The sequence below is a fragment of the Sceloporus occidentalis genome, unplaced genomic scaffold (genome assembly GCF_023333645.1).
Source record: "Sceloporus occidentalis isolate IW3139 unplaced genomic scaffold, rSceOcc1.0.p SCAF_307, whole genome shotgun sequence".
In the NCBI taxonomy this organism is placed as follows: Eukaryota; Metazoa; Chordata; class Lepidosauria; order Squamata; family Phrynosomatidae; genus Sceloporus; species Sceloporus occidentalis.
In genome coordinates, this window is record NW_028317287.1 from 406154 (window position 1) to 420501 (window position 14348).

The 14348-nt window shown below is 54.2% G+C and overlaps 1 protein-coding gene across 2 annotated transcripts; it reads right to left on the reverse strand.

Moving 5' to 3' along the window:
- Nucleotides 1-449: 449 nt before the first annotated feature.
- On the reverse strand, nt 450-12873 carry LOC149274970 (uncharacterized). 2 transcript variants are annotated; one of them, XM_089505052.1, is made up of 10 exons: nt 12734-12873; nt 12581-12636; nt 12384-12474; nt 11787-11851; nt 9912-10307; nt 8608-8761; nt 6909-7056; nt 5352-5490; nt 4415-4619; nt 450-946 (listed from the first exon to the last, which is right to left on the reverse strand). In XM_089505052.1, exons 1-10 carry the CDS (start codon nt 12760-12762, stop codon nt 697-699), a joined length of 1533 nt encoding a protein of 510 aa, XP_089361178.1. In that variant the 5' UTR covers nt 12763-12873; the 3' UTR covers nt 450-696. The 2 variants fall into 2 exon arrangements, with proteins under 2 accessions (XP_089361178.1, XP_089361176.1); XM_089505050.1 differs by having other exon boundaries at nt 8608-8764.
- Nucleotides 12874-14348: the final 1475 nt, after the last annotated feature.

The window sequence follows — 14348 nt, forward strand, 5'->3', positions numbered from 1 at the left end:
TTTCCCAGCAGTTGCTCTCAAGTGGCTATGGGCCATTCAGGGTCCTTCCTTAGCCTAGTCTTGTTTAACATTAACATCTCATGTTCTCCTTCTGTTTACACAAAAGCCTGGCTGCAGAGCCCATGCTCCAGCCATTTCCCACATCCACACAAGGGCCGACATTTCTCCAAGGTGGCCACTGCTAGTGTGGACTCTTTCTTGTTCAGAAGCTACAATTACTGTGTGTATTGCACTTCAGCCCCCCCTGCCCCCCAACCTTTGGGGTGTTTTGCCCAACTTCATTCCTGACCTGCAGAGCGACTTGTGGGGCCGTGCGCACCAGCCACGCAGTGAGAACAGATGGTAAGAGGGCCACACGTGGCATGTGTCCTGCCTCAAGGGCTCCTGGTGAATCCTCCATGGATGAAGCCGAAAGGAACAAAGCAACACATGCAATACACACAGGTGGTTCACTTCTCTTTATTCATGTGCTGCCCACCTGATTCAATGCCCAGTGGGAAACTGAGCTCAGAGCCCTAAGGATTACGTTTAAAACACCCACAAGGCCCGAAGTAAACCAGGTGTGGCTGGGCTGCAGAGGAGCCTGGCCTTTCCCAGGCAGCCCTTTCCAGGCCCCCCTCCCTCTCTTCCTGGGAAGGAGAGCATCACCTGCAGCCTCCGCTCTCCCAAAGCAGCCGCCTCATTTCCTGCAAGGGATCAAGCGCTGAGCCCACGCTCCTGGGAGGCAAAGCCCACGCCGAGTTTCTTCATGACGGCTCCGTGGCTGAGGCCTGGCTGCAAACGCTTCACAGAGCCATAGTTCTCTTTCACGTACTTTGCAAATGGAGTCAGAGGCCTCTCAGCCGGTGTGCCATCCTTCCGCATGGGCTGGCGCAGCACCATCTGACCCTGGCAAAGAGCGCAGACAAAGCGTTGTGTGTCCAAGGACTTGGAGTGGCGCCCAATCCTGGAAAGCAAAACACAAGGCTCCGGCTGACTACCCCCAACGCAGACAAGAGTGGCAACCGAACCCCCAGCCCTCCAAACGCCCAGCAGGACAGCAACAGCCTTGGGGCAGGCTGCCTCAGGAAAGGCCAGGGAGCTTTTAAGGGTAAGTGGCACAGCGAGGAACAGAGCATCCAGCATAACCCAGGGACTTATCAGAGGCGCTTCCCGGGGGTATCCATCTCCTTCTGAGCATACCGTCCCCAAAGCCAACCCTTATGAAAAGAGACTTCAACCAGCTCAAGGCTGTCTTGAAGAGACCAGAGCCAAGAACAAAGCGTCAGTGAGTCAAACCCAAAGCCCAAACAGCACCTGAGCAACAACCGGAGGGCCCTTGTAGCCTCTTCCAGCTGCATGGTCCTTTGCGCAACGCCCCTCCAGTGTTGCCCCACGGCCGGCTGTCCCTTCTCAGGAGCATCACCCCTCCCTAGCCCTCTCTCTGGCCCAGGCTCAGTACTGGAGGGAACACCTCCCCACTTATGCGCTCGCTGGGTCTCCCAGGGACCCTCTTTCGTGTCCATAGACTGCTCTTGGCTTAAGCCCTTCCCCTGGAGCCCCAACTGAAGCCTACTCCCATGACCTTCAGGGCCAAGTCAAAACCTGGCTCTTTGCTGAAGCCTTTGGGCATCACTGGGTCTCATGCTATCATTGGCGTCAATGGTTTTAAAAGAAGAAGAAGAATGCATTTTGTGATGAACAAACCACTGGCCTTGCAAAGTCCGACTGAATCATGTCAATAAATCCTCAGGGGAAAAAGCATCAATATAACTGCAGTCCAAGTTTATGCTGCAGCTGCAGAAGCAGAAGAGGGGGAAATGGAAAGGTCCCATGCTGGAGTCCAGGATGAAAATATCAAGACAGGGCCTCTTTTTAATCATAGCCAACTGGAAAACAAAAATAGGAAACAGAGAAGAATCAAAGACTGTTGCAAAAACTGGCCAAGAATCAGAGGCCAACTGACTGGATTTTGCAAGGCCAACGGTTTGTTCATCACAAAGACAGTCTTCAAGCAATCCAAGGAGCGACATAGTTGGAAGATGGAGCCCAGCAGAGGAGCACATTGCATGGCTGAGTAGGAACCAAAAGACGATAGAAACAATACACCAAAGAACTGCAGAAGAGAGATGATCCAGGAAGAGCCGTAAGCAGATGAACCTCCGATTCCCTTCAAACACTGGAGGTTGCGCTCAAAGCACTTGGGAGAAATCAGAGCACCAAGAGAACTGCTCCAAACCATAGCAGAGACAGAGGCTACTCTGGTCCTAACTAAAATCTGTCAACAGATATGGGAAACTCACAAATGACTGACCTAACTTCACAGCAGATGACAAAGACATGATTCAAATAGTTAGTATTTCCCGTTGCTGGGCTCAGCCATGACTCAGAATGGAGACTGGAGTCAAGAATCAGAAGACTAGGAAGACTGGGAAGGGCAGCTATAAAGGAACTGGACAAGATCCTCAAGTGTGAAGATGCGTCGGTCAATACCAAAGTTAGGACTGACCATGCCATCACCTTTCCTATTTCTTTTTATGGTTGCGAAAGCTACACAATGGAGAAAGTGGGTAGGAAGAAAACCAATGTTGTCGTTCTTTGGCCGTTTCATGAGAAGGCAGGGCTCCCTAGAAAAGAGCCAGAAGGCGGTGGGGGAAGCGGGGGCCACATTCACAGGTGGATGGACTCCGCCAAGGAGCCCCACATCTTGCGCACGGCTGGGGAGGACTTGGAGGTCTCTCACTCATGGGGTTGCCATAAGGTGAAGTCACAACAACAAATGTTTTCATTAATACAAAACAAATGTAATAATGAATCCAGCTGCTCATGCACTTAAACTGGAGGAGACCCATAGGACCAGAGGGAACCTGAACTCAAGGTCCCTCGGCTGTGTTCAACCGTCAGTTCAAGGGTTCTTATGGGGACAAACCACTGGATTTGGGACTCAGCTCCAAAGGAGGGGAGAAGCATAGACCTGTTATGTTGAAAAACATGTTCATGCCACAGATCCTTACGACTTGTACAAAAAGATGGGAAGCGTGTTGCTTCCTGGATGATGGTATCTGTGCTAAACACTCAAATCAGCTTCATACCCCTTTAAAAGGAAGAGAGACCAGTCAAGAGGGCAGAAAATTGAGAGGGGATGGATGGTGGGACAAGAACCAGTGGCTCCCCAAGAGAGAAGGCCAGGTGCTGCCTCCCTTCTCCCTTCACTCATTCAAACTCACATTGTACACTTCTCTGAATTCTGCAGCTCTTCCTGGCTTTAAGTACTAAAAATGCAGGCCGAGCACATCTTAATCCCAGCTGCACACGCCTCCCATCAGACGCTGGCCAAAGCAGACTGGGCCCTGAGGGGCCTCCAGCACAAGCCAGCGGCCGTCTCCCACAGTGACCAAAGCGGCCAAAGCGGGATGAAAGGGGCTTCCGCTAGCAAGTTCCCATCCTCCCCCTCGCTGCCCTCTCAACACAAAGGAACACACTCACAACCTTCTGCCCTGGCAAGTTGCAGCCGCCAGCAGACAGGGAGGGAAGCCTCCTGGAAGGTGAGAGGAAGCCTTGGGGCCACCACTCTGCTCCTCATGCTCTCTTTGGGTGTGAAGCCTGACAATGCTCTTCACAATTTGGAAGGGATCCCTTCACTAAAATGATGAAGGGTCTGGAAACCATGTCCTATGAGGAACAACTTATGGAGCTGGGGATGTTTAGCCTGGAGAAGAGAAGGTTAAGAGGTGATACGATAGCCCTATTTAAATACTTGAAGGCATGCCATACTGAGGAGGGAGCAAGCTTGCTTTCTGCTGCTCCAGAGAATAGGACCCAATGGAGCAATGGAGGCAAGCTGCAGGAAAAGAGATTCCGGCTCAACATTTGGAGGAACTTCCTGACATTCAGGGCTGTTCGACAGTGGAACAAACTCCCCCGAAGGGTAGTGGAGTCTCCCTCATTGGAGGTCTTTAAGAATAGGCTAGATGGCCATCTGGGGGCTTTGATTGAGAGTTCCTGTATGGCAGAAAAAGGGGGTTGGACTGGATCAGGGCCCTTCTTGGGGTCTCTTCCAACTCTACGATTCTATGAAAACTGACATATTTGGATAACTCTGATTTATGCATACCTACAGAAAAAAATGGCCGTGGGAGCATTGGCCGTCTGCAAGCCTCCAGCCAAGCTACAGATAAGAGAAGTCACACAAGGAAGACCCATTAGCATTCCTAGCGAAGCCCTGCAACAGCCCAAGCACCTGGGCACCTGCAGCAGCCCAAGCACCAGGGCCCACACTCAGGGATGCTGGGAGCTGCAGTTCAACGACACCCAGAGGACCAGGCTGCTACCAACCCACCCTTGGAGAACAAGAGGTCACAGAAACAAGCTCCCTTCCACTTTCCAGGAGAGGAAGAGGCAGGGACCGAGGGCATTTTCTCCTCCCGCCACTTACGTGTTCCGGCACTGAATGCACTCATAGGTAAACTTGTACTTGATCTCGTAGTTGTGGCACCGTGACACCACAGGGAGCTCCGGGTGAACAATGGCAGCCTTCTTGGCATACAAGTTCCAAAAGCGGCCGTGCCCATCCCGAACCCCATGGATCAGCCATGTCGCTGCGTGGCAGAGTTCATGGATCAGAGTGTCCCGCAGGCGATCTAAGGCAGAGATAAAGCCACTTCAGGAGCCACAGAACTTGCCCAGGGCAAAAGTAAGGGATGCCAGCCAGGGACTCCTAGGACAAGGTGCCAGTTCAGCTCTAGAATGGCATGAGCTATTTGGCCTCCACTGGCCATGAAGCTGCTCTGAACAAAACCAAAACTGGCCATGAAGCTGCTCTGCACAAAGGCAGCCCACATGCAGGGGAGGCAAGACCCCCACCCCGTCACTATGGGGCTGGCATTCACCTTCAAAGCCCTGAAGGACTCAGGACTTGGCTGCTGAAAAGGGGGGGGGGGGACACCTGTTTCCACAGGCATTAAACAGCCTCCAAGCACTTAGACTGCATCCAAACTGGATCTGTTCACTTGGAGAAGACTGAGAAGGGACAGGACAGAGCCATGTCCCAGAGATCAGAGCCTGAACCATAGGATTCAAGTGACCAGAAGAGAGGTTCCAGCCGGACTCTAGGAAGAATGTCTCGGCTGTAAGAGCCACTGAAGAGTGGAAGAGACTGCCCCAGAGAGGAGGCTGCTTCCTCTTTGGAGGTCTTGAAACGGAGTCTGGATGTGCATCGTTCAAGAGTGCTTTAGCTATGTACTCCTGCCTGGGTTGGACTGAATATCTCATGGCCCCTTCCGACTCCATGATTATGTTATTACACAGCAAGGCCGCGAGTGGGTTTCTTACAGCTTCGACCACCTTCGCTTCTGCTTTCTCAGGCAGCTTACCTGCAGAGTCACAGACTTTCTCCGAGAGCATGATGCGGGCGTAGCGCTGCCTTCCAGGCTCCTTCTGCTGCCCAGAGACGCAGCAGCCGGCTGTTTTCCGCATCTTCTTGTTCCAGAGGATCTCCATTCTCCCTGGCAACTAGGACAAAAGGCCCGTCAAAACAGAGGCAGGCAAAAGGAGATTCCTAGGATCCAGCGCAGCAACACACAGCAGCTCCTCAGCTGCAGCTTGCTAGAAGTGGGAAAGTCTCTTTGATGCAAGAGCAGAAACGAGAGGTGTTACAGAAATTGCAAGGGATCCCATGGTGGCACCCACAGATGGCATTCAATGGAGAAATTGATTTAGCTCAATAAATCAGCAGCAAGAGGGTTAGGGTAACACTAGCCAGGACACCAGCCTATTTTTATCGGTTCTCAAAAACTAGAACTCCAGAGGACTAAGTACAGCTCAGTTTTATTATAGGAACGACTGGGGGGATGTCAACATCCACACGAAACACTCACACACACACATGGGTTAACATATAAAGGTAATAGTGGATAGCAAATTAAAGGACTGCAATGAGCAATGCTTACCAATTCCAGAATCTGGGCGAAAGCTGGACTGGGGCACAGAGCGCAGTAGTGAGGGGCCAAGCTTGGGTCTGACAGGGTTCCTGCCTTATTCCAAAAGAGGAGTGTCCAATCGGGGGCAATAATGGGGCCAACGTGACTCGGGGCACTTGGAGTTAATTTTCCTGGGATTCCAGAAACAAGGGGATTCCCAGCTGGTTGAAAGTTTTCAGAGTTACCAAAGGAATATTTCTGTTGATGGCAGTGACACTGATAAGATGAGGATGTTCCCAGGTAGTTTGGGGCATGGGGAAATGTCATGGGAATGGGAAAGAGAGACTGGCTTAATGCTTTAGACTTGGGTGACAGACATCTTTATCTTTGACCTTCCAGAGGAAAAGGACATGGCAGGGGATGGGGAAGCAATATCCACAGCCATTGAGCTACTAGGGCTCTTTACACATGCCCTCAGGTCTATGGGGCCAGTCATCAGAAGGTCACTTAAAGGCCATCATCTGCTTTCCAGGTTCATGCTTTTGGGCCTCTCTGCAACTGCTATTATAAGAAAACATAACAAAATACTTGGACCCCAAAATAATGCAGGCTATGCAAGGCGTAGTACCAGAGGCAACCATGGAACCCAGGCCAGGCAAGGGAAGGTCTTCCCCACTTAGTTCAGTCTGTGACCCAGGCACAGTAAACTGCGTACAAGAGAGAGAGACGTGCCCCAGCTTCAGGTCAAATGCACGCTGATAGGGACCAGGGCTCCCTAAGTCTAGCCAATGGTGGCAAATGGCATCCCCTGCCCTGCTTCCGACCCATAAGAACGAGCCCACTGGGCTTTTCAGGGGCCAGGCGTGGGGGCCCCTCAAGAAAGGGCAGCTCTCCTTTCCTAGGTGCTCCGCATGGGTCACCCAAAAACACTGGCCAGGAAGCCATCTGGCCATCCATGGGTCCGCTGCTGCGAGGGCTGATAACAGAAACAAACTGCTCAGACCATACTACCTTTTCCTCGAAGACGGAAGTGTTATAGAAGGCATAGAGGTCCTGTGCCAGCTTCTCTTTCTGACTGCAGAAGAGCCTCGATGGCTGGGATTCTGGGTCTGACAGCTCCTCCAGGAAGCAGCCTGGGATTTGGCAGGAGCTTCTTCCCCTGCAGACAGAAAGAGCAGAACAGTTCAGCTGAAAGCTCCCCGTTTCTTGATACACTGTTTGAGATTGTGCCTTCAGTATCTCTCCTTTGAGAAACTCCCATCCCTCCTGAACTCCTTTATTTTTTAGTATTTCTGACCATGGAATCGCTCTCAATACTTCTCTAAGTTTACTGAAATCCGCTCTCCTAAAGTCTAGGATGCGTGTCTGACTCTGCCTGGCTTCTCCTTTCCACTGTATAACAAACTCCAGGAGAACATGGTCACTCCCACCTAAGGACCCATAGAATCATAGTTGGAAGAGACTGCAAGGGCCACCCAGCCCATACCCATTCTGCCATGCAGGAACTCTCAATCAAAGCATCCGCATGGACAGAAGGCCACCCAGCCTCTGTTTAAGGACCTCCAAGGAGGGAGATTCCACTACACTCCATTGAGGGAGTTTGCTCCACTGTCAAACAGCCCTGAATGTCAGGAAGTTCCTCCTGATTTTGGGCTGGAATCTCTTTTCCTGGAGCTTGCATCCATTGCTCCATTGGGTCCTAGTCTCTGGAGCAGCAGAAAACAAACTTGCTTGATCCTCAACATGATACCCCTTCAAATATCTAAACAGGGCTCTCATATCACCTCTTAACCTTTTCTTCTCCAGGCTAAACATCCCCAGCTCCCTCAGGCGTTCCTCATAGGGCTTCATGGTTTCCAGACCCTTTACCATCTTAGTCGCCCTCCTTTGCACACATTTAACATTTTCAACATCTTTTGTAAATTGTTGTGCCCAGAATTGGAGACAGAATTATTCCAGGCGGGGCTTGGCCAAACCAGAATAGAGTGGCCCTATTACTTCCCTTGAACTGGACACTGTTCTTCTATTGATGCAGCCTAGAATTGAATTGGCCTTGTTAGCTGCCACATCGCACTGTTGACTTATGTTCAATTTCTGGTCTACTTGGGCTCCTAGATCCCTTCCACACGTATAAGTCTCGTTCAGCCACTTGCACCAGTTGGTTACAATCAGATCCAAAATAGCTGTCCCCCTTGATGCCTCTTCCACCTTCTGGACAATGAAACTGTCTCCAAGGCAAGTGAGGGATTTGCTAGACCTTGAGGTTCTTGCTTAGTTTGACTTCCAGCAAATATCAAGATAGTTGAAGTCATTCATCACTACTACATCTCTCCTTTCTGAGTGTGTGGTCATCTGGCCTGGAAAGGAGAACCTTTGCCTCCTGCAGTCTGCTATGAAGAGAGATTTAGGGAGGTGGGTATGTTTAGCTTGGAGAAGGGATGGTTAAGAGGTGACATGCTAGCCCTGTTTAAGTATTTCAAGGGATGTCATAATGAGGAGGGAGTAAGCTTGTTTTCTGCTGGGAATAGGACCCGGAGCAATGGACGCAAGCAACAGGGACATGGGAAGCCACCCTGCAGCCCCCCATGCCCAAGCCCCGGGGGCTCCATTACCAGCAGCTGGATCACCCAGTCTCTGGGCTCTTCTTCAATGGGAAAGTGAGGGTGAAGGAGACAGGAAGGCGGCCGAGGCAACAGCAGTGGAAACCTACCTAGGAGGCTGTGTCTGGTGCAGCTGGGTGACATCAGCAAGCGCTTTGTTCTTGGGAGCCTGAGCAGACGTCGACGGATCAGGCCCAGGCGGCTGGGAGGGCTCCTTCTTTGCTGCTGGGAGGAGGCTTCTTGGGGAAGGCCTGGGGCCCCTCTCTTCTGCCAGTCAGAAACCAAAGGTCAAGGCCTTCAGCACAAGCAAGCCATGCTCCAGGTCAGCCCAGGAACATCTGGCTAAACCTGGGTCAGAACGGGTAAACAGCCTGTGGCCTGGCATCACTCCACAATGGGCCTGCCCCCCTAAGCTAACAGCTGCACAAACCCATACTGGTCCCTAAGCATTTTTCTAGCCAGAGTTTTGGAAGCCGGAGTTACAAAACCACTCCCCAGGTCACCCGCCCAGATCCTTTGTTTTAGTTCCACTCACTGGCCATGACTTTTAACCCTAACATCATCTTCATATCTCTGAGGTAGCTAAGTCCTTGTCTCAGCCTTTCTTCAAGCCCAGAATTGCTCTAGTGTTACTTAGAGACAGAAAGAAGCATGAGACAGTGCAAGCTTTAAGGAGACGTTGCCTTTGCAAGAGGAAAGCACACATCTGGAAAGGTCTCTTCTCCACAAAGATAAGGAGGTCCTGAGGATGGATTGAATCCACAAGTGCTCCTTGTTCTGGCTCTCTGCTCTCACAGCAACCAGCCAAACTGGGGGAAGAAGAAGGTCACCCGCAGAACAAGATGACAGGAGCCCTCAACCCACTGGAAATCCACGCCTGTCCAGACCAGCAGCTGTTGTGCCCAAAAGGACCTTCCTGTGCCCTTACTGACTAGCCCAGTTTTCCCACTTAACTTGAAAACTCCCAGTTCCAACAAGGCAGAAAACCCACTAACTGGAGCCCCACAGAAGCTGGGTCTACATGGGAGACACAACACTGGAAAGGTGGGGAATGTGCTTGGAGGAATGCCCCAGAACCACCCCGGCCCCTACTCTCACGGCCAACCAACAGGCCCCACTTTCATCAACACAAGATGAAAGCTCACCCTTTAAAAACCACAGCAATGGTACTCAAGCATCCAAGCAAAGCTCTCCCTTCCTTCTTTCCACCCAGGCCAGCGCATTTTCAGAGCCACAGCCATCTGGGCAGCTTGGGGCCGAAGGGTTTGTGGAGGGAGAGCATAAGGCAGTCCAGACTAAGTGGGGAAACTGCAAAGCGCCGCTGAGGTGAAGGCGGACGGACCAGGACCCATGAACGAGGGACCAGGACCCTCCCAACGTAGAGCATTGGGGGGGGGCTCCCTCCCTCACTTACCAAAGGGGCTTGAGAGACGCAAGGCACTCTTCCTTGGAGAGAAGACCATCGCTTGCTTGATGCGGACGGCCAAGCTGGCAATCTCTTCGTCAGAGCTCTCAGATCCCGACGTCTCCCTCATCTCCCGCTGCCAGCTTCGGACCGAACCTGGAGCCCGGTTCTCCTTGAAGCCCCTCTCTTCCAGGCTCAGGGAAGAGTTCGGACCCTTCTTCCGAGGGACACGATCCTTCTGTGAGGAGGAGGCAGGAGGCCTACTCCCCCAAGCCCCCCCAAGTCGGGACGGAGGGGGTTTCCTCGGTGTAACAAAGACTGAATCGTCGCCGCTGTCAGTGTCACTCAATGCAAGCGGCGGTGGGAGTGACACGGAGCGAGAGGCTCCCTTCTGAGGCTCTGCTTCTGCAATGAGACATTTCAAACAATCAGTCCCCAAACTGTGAAGTCAAAGGCTTTCACTGCCAGCATCCAGTTTTCTGTGGCTTTTCCCCAACTGTGTGGCTGCATCCTGGAGGAATCTGTTCCCGACATTCGCCTGCAGCTGTGACTGGCATCTTCAGAGGGCGGTGGTATGGACACAGGTGGAGCATAGATACCTGTGGGACCCTCGTTTGGGAAGAAGTGGTTTACCTGGCGGCGCAGTGGCTAAATGCCAGAACCGCAGCCATTCACTCACAGCCACAAGGTTTTGAGTGCAATTCCAGCCAGCGGCTCCAGCCTGGCATCCTTCCGAGGTCACAAAAATTGGAACCCAGCTTGTTAGGGGCTATTGGCTTCTGCCCTGTAAACCGCATAGAGACTGCTTAGTCCAGTATGAAGTGCCCTAGAAACATTGCTGCTATCGCAGTGTTAATGGTGGAGTTAGTTTCTGTGTTGTGTGGCACAACTTGGGGGTGTGCTGTGTGAAGGATATATATGCAAGGGGGCTTTGTGTCCCTTTAATTGGTAATAATAATAATAATAATAATAATAATAGGTAATTATTAATTGGTAATCCATTGTCATTGTCTGCGAGGAAACCCCCGCTTGCCTTGAGTCTTGATTTTGCTGTTTCTCAGGACAGTAGCCAAACTTTGCTCACTTTAAGGGTCCCTTCATTCCTGTTGAAGTTGTGGATGTCAGCAGTCCCCCTGTGGCTCCAGACCCAGCCGTCATTGGCATGGTCCAGAGTTTCGGTGTTTTCGTTAACATGTAAACCACTTCCTCACAAACAAGGGCCCCACAGGTCTATGTACGCCAGACGCTTCCAGGCAACCACCCTCTGAAGATGCCAGCCACAGTCCCAGGCAAAGCATCAGGAATGCATTCTTCCAGAACACAGCCAGAAATGCCCAGAGGAAACTATAATTCCCAAACTGCTTCCTGGGGGTCAAAGCATGGATCTGCATTTAGGGCACCTGAGAGATTTACTGGGAGAAGGCGACAGCGCCTCAGGGACACAGAGCCCTGGTTCCACAGACCAGCATTCAGCACACAGCCACACCGCGCAATGCCCCCCCCCCCAGAACCATAGGGTTAAGGAAGGGCTTCTCGGATCCTGTGCCGCATGTGGCTGTAAGGGGACTGCAGAAGGGATCTGGGCCTCTGGCAGGGCTCCAGGCAAGGCCCCCGAATGGCGCCGTCAGTCCAGGGGCAGCCAGAAGTGCGCTACTCAGCATGAACCAGGATGCGCCAGGGAGCCAGAAGGAAAGGCCACTGCCAGGAGCCTGGCAAGGGATGGGGCAGCCTTCTTGCAGGCCACTGGGCCCAGCCCTCCTCCCCAGGCCAGGAGCAGCGGGAGGAGGAGGTCTCCTGGGCTGAGGAAGGGGAGGCCGGGGCTGGCTGACCCCCGCAGCCCCACTGAGGGAGGGAGGGAGGGAAGGAGGCCCTAGGGCCGCTTGCCTCTTTTGGCAGATCCATACTTGCTTGCCAGGTAACTCAGGAAATCCTCCTTGGAGTCCTTTGCCCTGGAAGAGGAAGCAGACATGGAGCAGGTCAGAGGCTGCCAGGGCCAAAGGGGCGCCCAGGAGCCGCTTGTGCCGCCAGGGCCAGGACTGTCCTCTGGAGGCCCCGAGGGAAAGGCCCCAGGCGAGAAGGCCTCCTGGGCTTTGCTCAAAGGCCCGAGGCAAGCGCCAGAGGGAAGGGGCCCAAGGGCAGGGCCTGGGGCCGCAGAAGAGTGCTGCCAATGCGCCAAAGCCGATGTGCTCTACAGCCCAGGAATGCAGCGCAGTGGCCTCCTGGGTTGGGGCACATGGCCACCGCAGCAACCCCATGCGCCCTCTCAGGGCGCTTCAGCAGCTCCTAGGCGCCTTGGGAGGGATGGCTTCAGCCAATTGCCCCGAGGCTGAGCCAGCAGCCCTGGAGCCCTGCCTGGACTCGCCCTCGCAAGGGCCGGCGTCCCAGGAGCAGCCCTGGCCAGACGGCCTCCCAGGCCCCGCCTCGGGCCTCTTCCCAGCCTCCCGGGCTTGGCTCTCTCCCGGCCCCCTGCCAAGCGCCCACCTGGACCAGGAGCAGGAGCCGGAGCCGGAGCCGGAGCCGGAGGGGGTCCTCCTGGCAGAGACCGAGCGCGGGGTCTTCATCCTGGACAAAACTGGGAGGGAGGAGGAAGGGAGGGAGGAGGAAGGGAAGGGTCAGCGGGGAGGAGCCGCCGGGCTCCCCTTCTCCTTCCCCGGCCCCCGCCTGCGCCTTCCACTCACAGCGCTCGAAGGCCGCGTCCTCTTCCTTGTCGCCGCCGTCCGGAGAGACCGGGCTCCTGCGGAAGGAAGGGAGGGAGGGAGAGATGGCCGCCTGAGCCTCGGGCCGGAGGGACCCGGCCGCCTTCCTTCCTTCCTTCCCCCGGAGGGACTCACCTCGGAGGGCGTCCCTCGCAGCGCTCCATTCGCCCGGAAGGAGGAGGAAGGGGCCTGGCCAGGACCAGAGGCGCCCGACCGAGGCAGGCGAAGGGGAGGGAGCCCGACGGACGGACGGAGGCGCCTCCTCCCCTTGCTCCTCGCTTTGAAACTCCCGCTCGGGGCAGCGGCGGTGACGCACTTCCGGCGCGCGAGGGCGGGGCACGGCGAGGCCTGAGGGAGCGTCACTTGCTGCGCCGGAAGGAAGCCGCCTCGTCCCGCGAGCATGGCGCCTTTTTGCAAAGGCTCCTCCGTCCGTTCATGGAGAGCTTGAGAACTAGGGCCTGCTGCCTGGCCCCACTCAAGGCAGGAAGCAGGGAGTGGCTCAAGGCCCAAAGGGCCCGGAGCCATAGAGCTGGGAGCCCCGCGGAGACTCCCGCTCGGAGCACTCCTGCCGCGGACCAGCCTCCAGCCTTTCCAGGGAGGCGGCGGGCTCCTCCTCCTCTCTCCAGAAGCTGGACTCCCTTTCCCTGGGGCTCGCATCCATTGCTCCATTGTGCTGTTCTCTGGAGCAGCAGGAAACAACCTCCCTCCCTCCCTCCCCGATGGGAGGCCCCTTCTCATCTGCCCTCTTAGCCTCCGCTTCTCCAGGACGAACCTCCCCGGCGGTTCCCTCGGAGCACAATGCTGCCTCATGCCAAGGCAGAGGCTTTCCCGAGAGGGCTCTTGGGGTCCTGCGTCGTCGTCCGTGGCCTAGAGCAGTTTCTCCCTGACCTTCCGCCGGCATCTTCAGAGAAGCAGCGGCTGGCAAGACGTCAGGAAGGAGCTCTTCTAGGCCACGGACGACGAGGCAGACCCTGAATCGCCTCTCCTCAGAGGGCTCCGTGGTTTCCCGGCCCGTCCCCATTTTAGTCGCCCTCCTTTGGACACATGGCTCCAGTTTCTCAACGTCCTTTTTGAATTGTGGCGCCCAGAACTGGAGACAGTCCTATTTCAGGTGGGGCCTGACCAGAGCAGGATAGAGAGGCACTGTGACTTCCCTTGATCTAGATGCTATACTTCTATTAACGCAGCCTAGAATCGCATTGGCCTTGTTAGCTGCAGCATCACCCTCTTGACTCAGGTTCACTTTGTGCTCCACTCGGACTCCCAGATCTCTTTCGCACGAATCGGCCTCTCATTCAGCCAGGGCTCCCCGGTTCTGTGCATCCCATTTCTCCGTCCTCAGTGCAGGACTTGACATTTCATAGAATCATAGAATCATAGAGTTGGAAGAGACCACTAGGGCCATCCAGTCCAACCCCATTCTGCCATGCAGGAAATCCAAATCAAAGCATCCCTGACAGATGGCCATCCAGGCTCTGTTTAAAGACCTCCAAGGAAGGAGACTCTATCACCCTCCGAGGAAGGAGTGCATTCCACTGCCGAACAGCCCTTACTCTCAGGAAGTCCCTCCTAATGTTCAGGTGGAATCTCTTTTCCTGTAGCTTGCATCCATTGTTCCAGGTCCTGTTCTCTGGAGCAGCAGAAAACAAGCTTGCTCCCTCCTCAATATGACATCCTTTCAAATATTTAAACAGGGCTATCATATCACCTCTTAACCTTCTTTTCTCCAGGCTAAACATCCCCAGCTCCC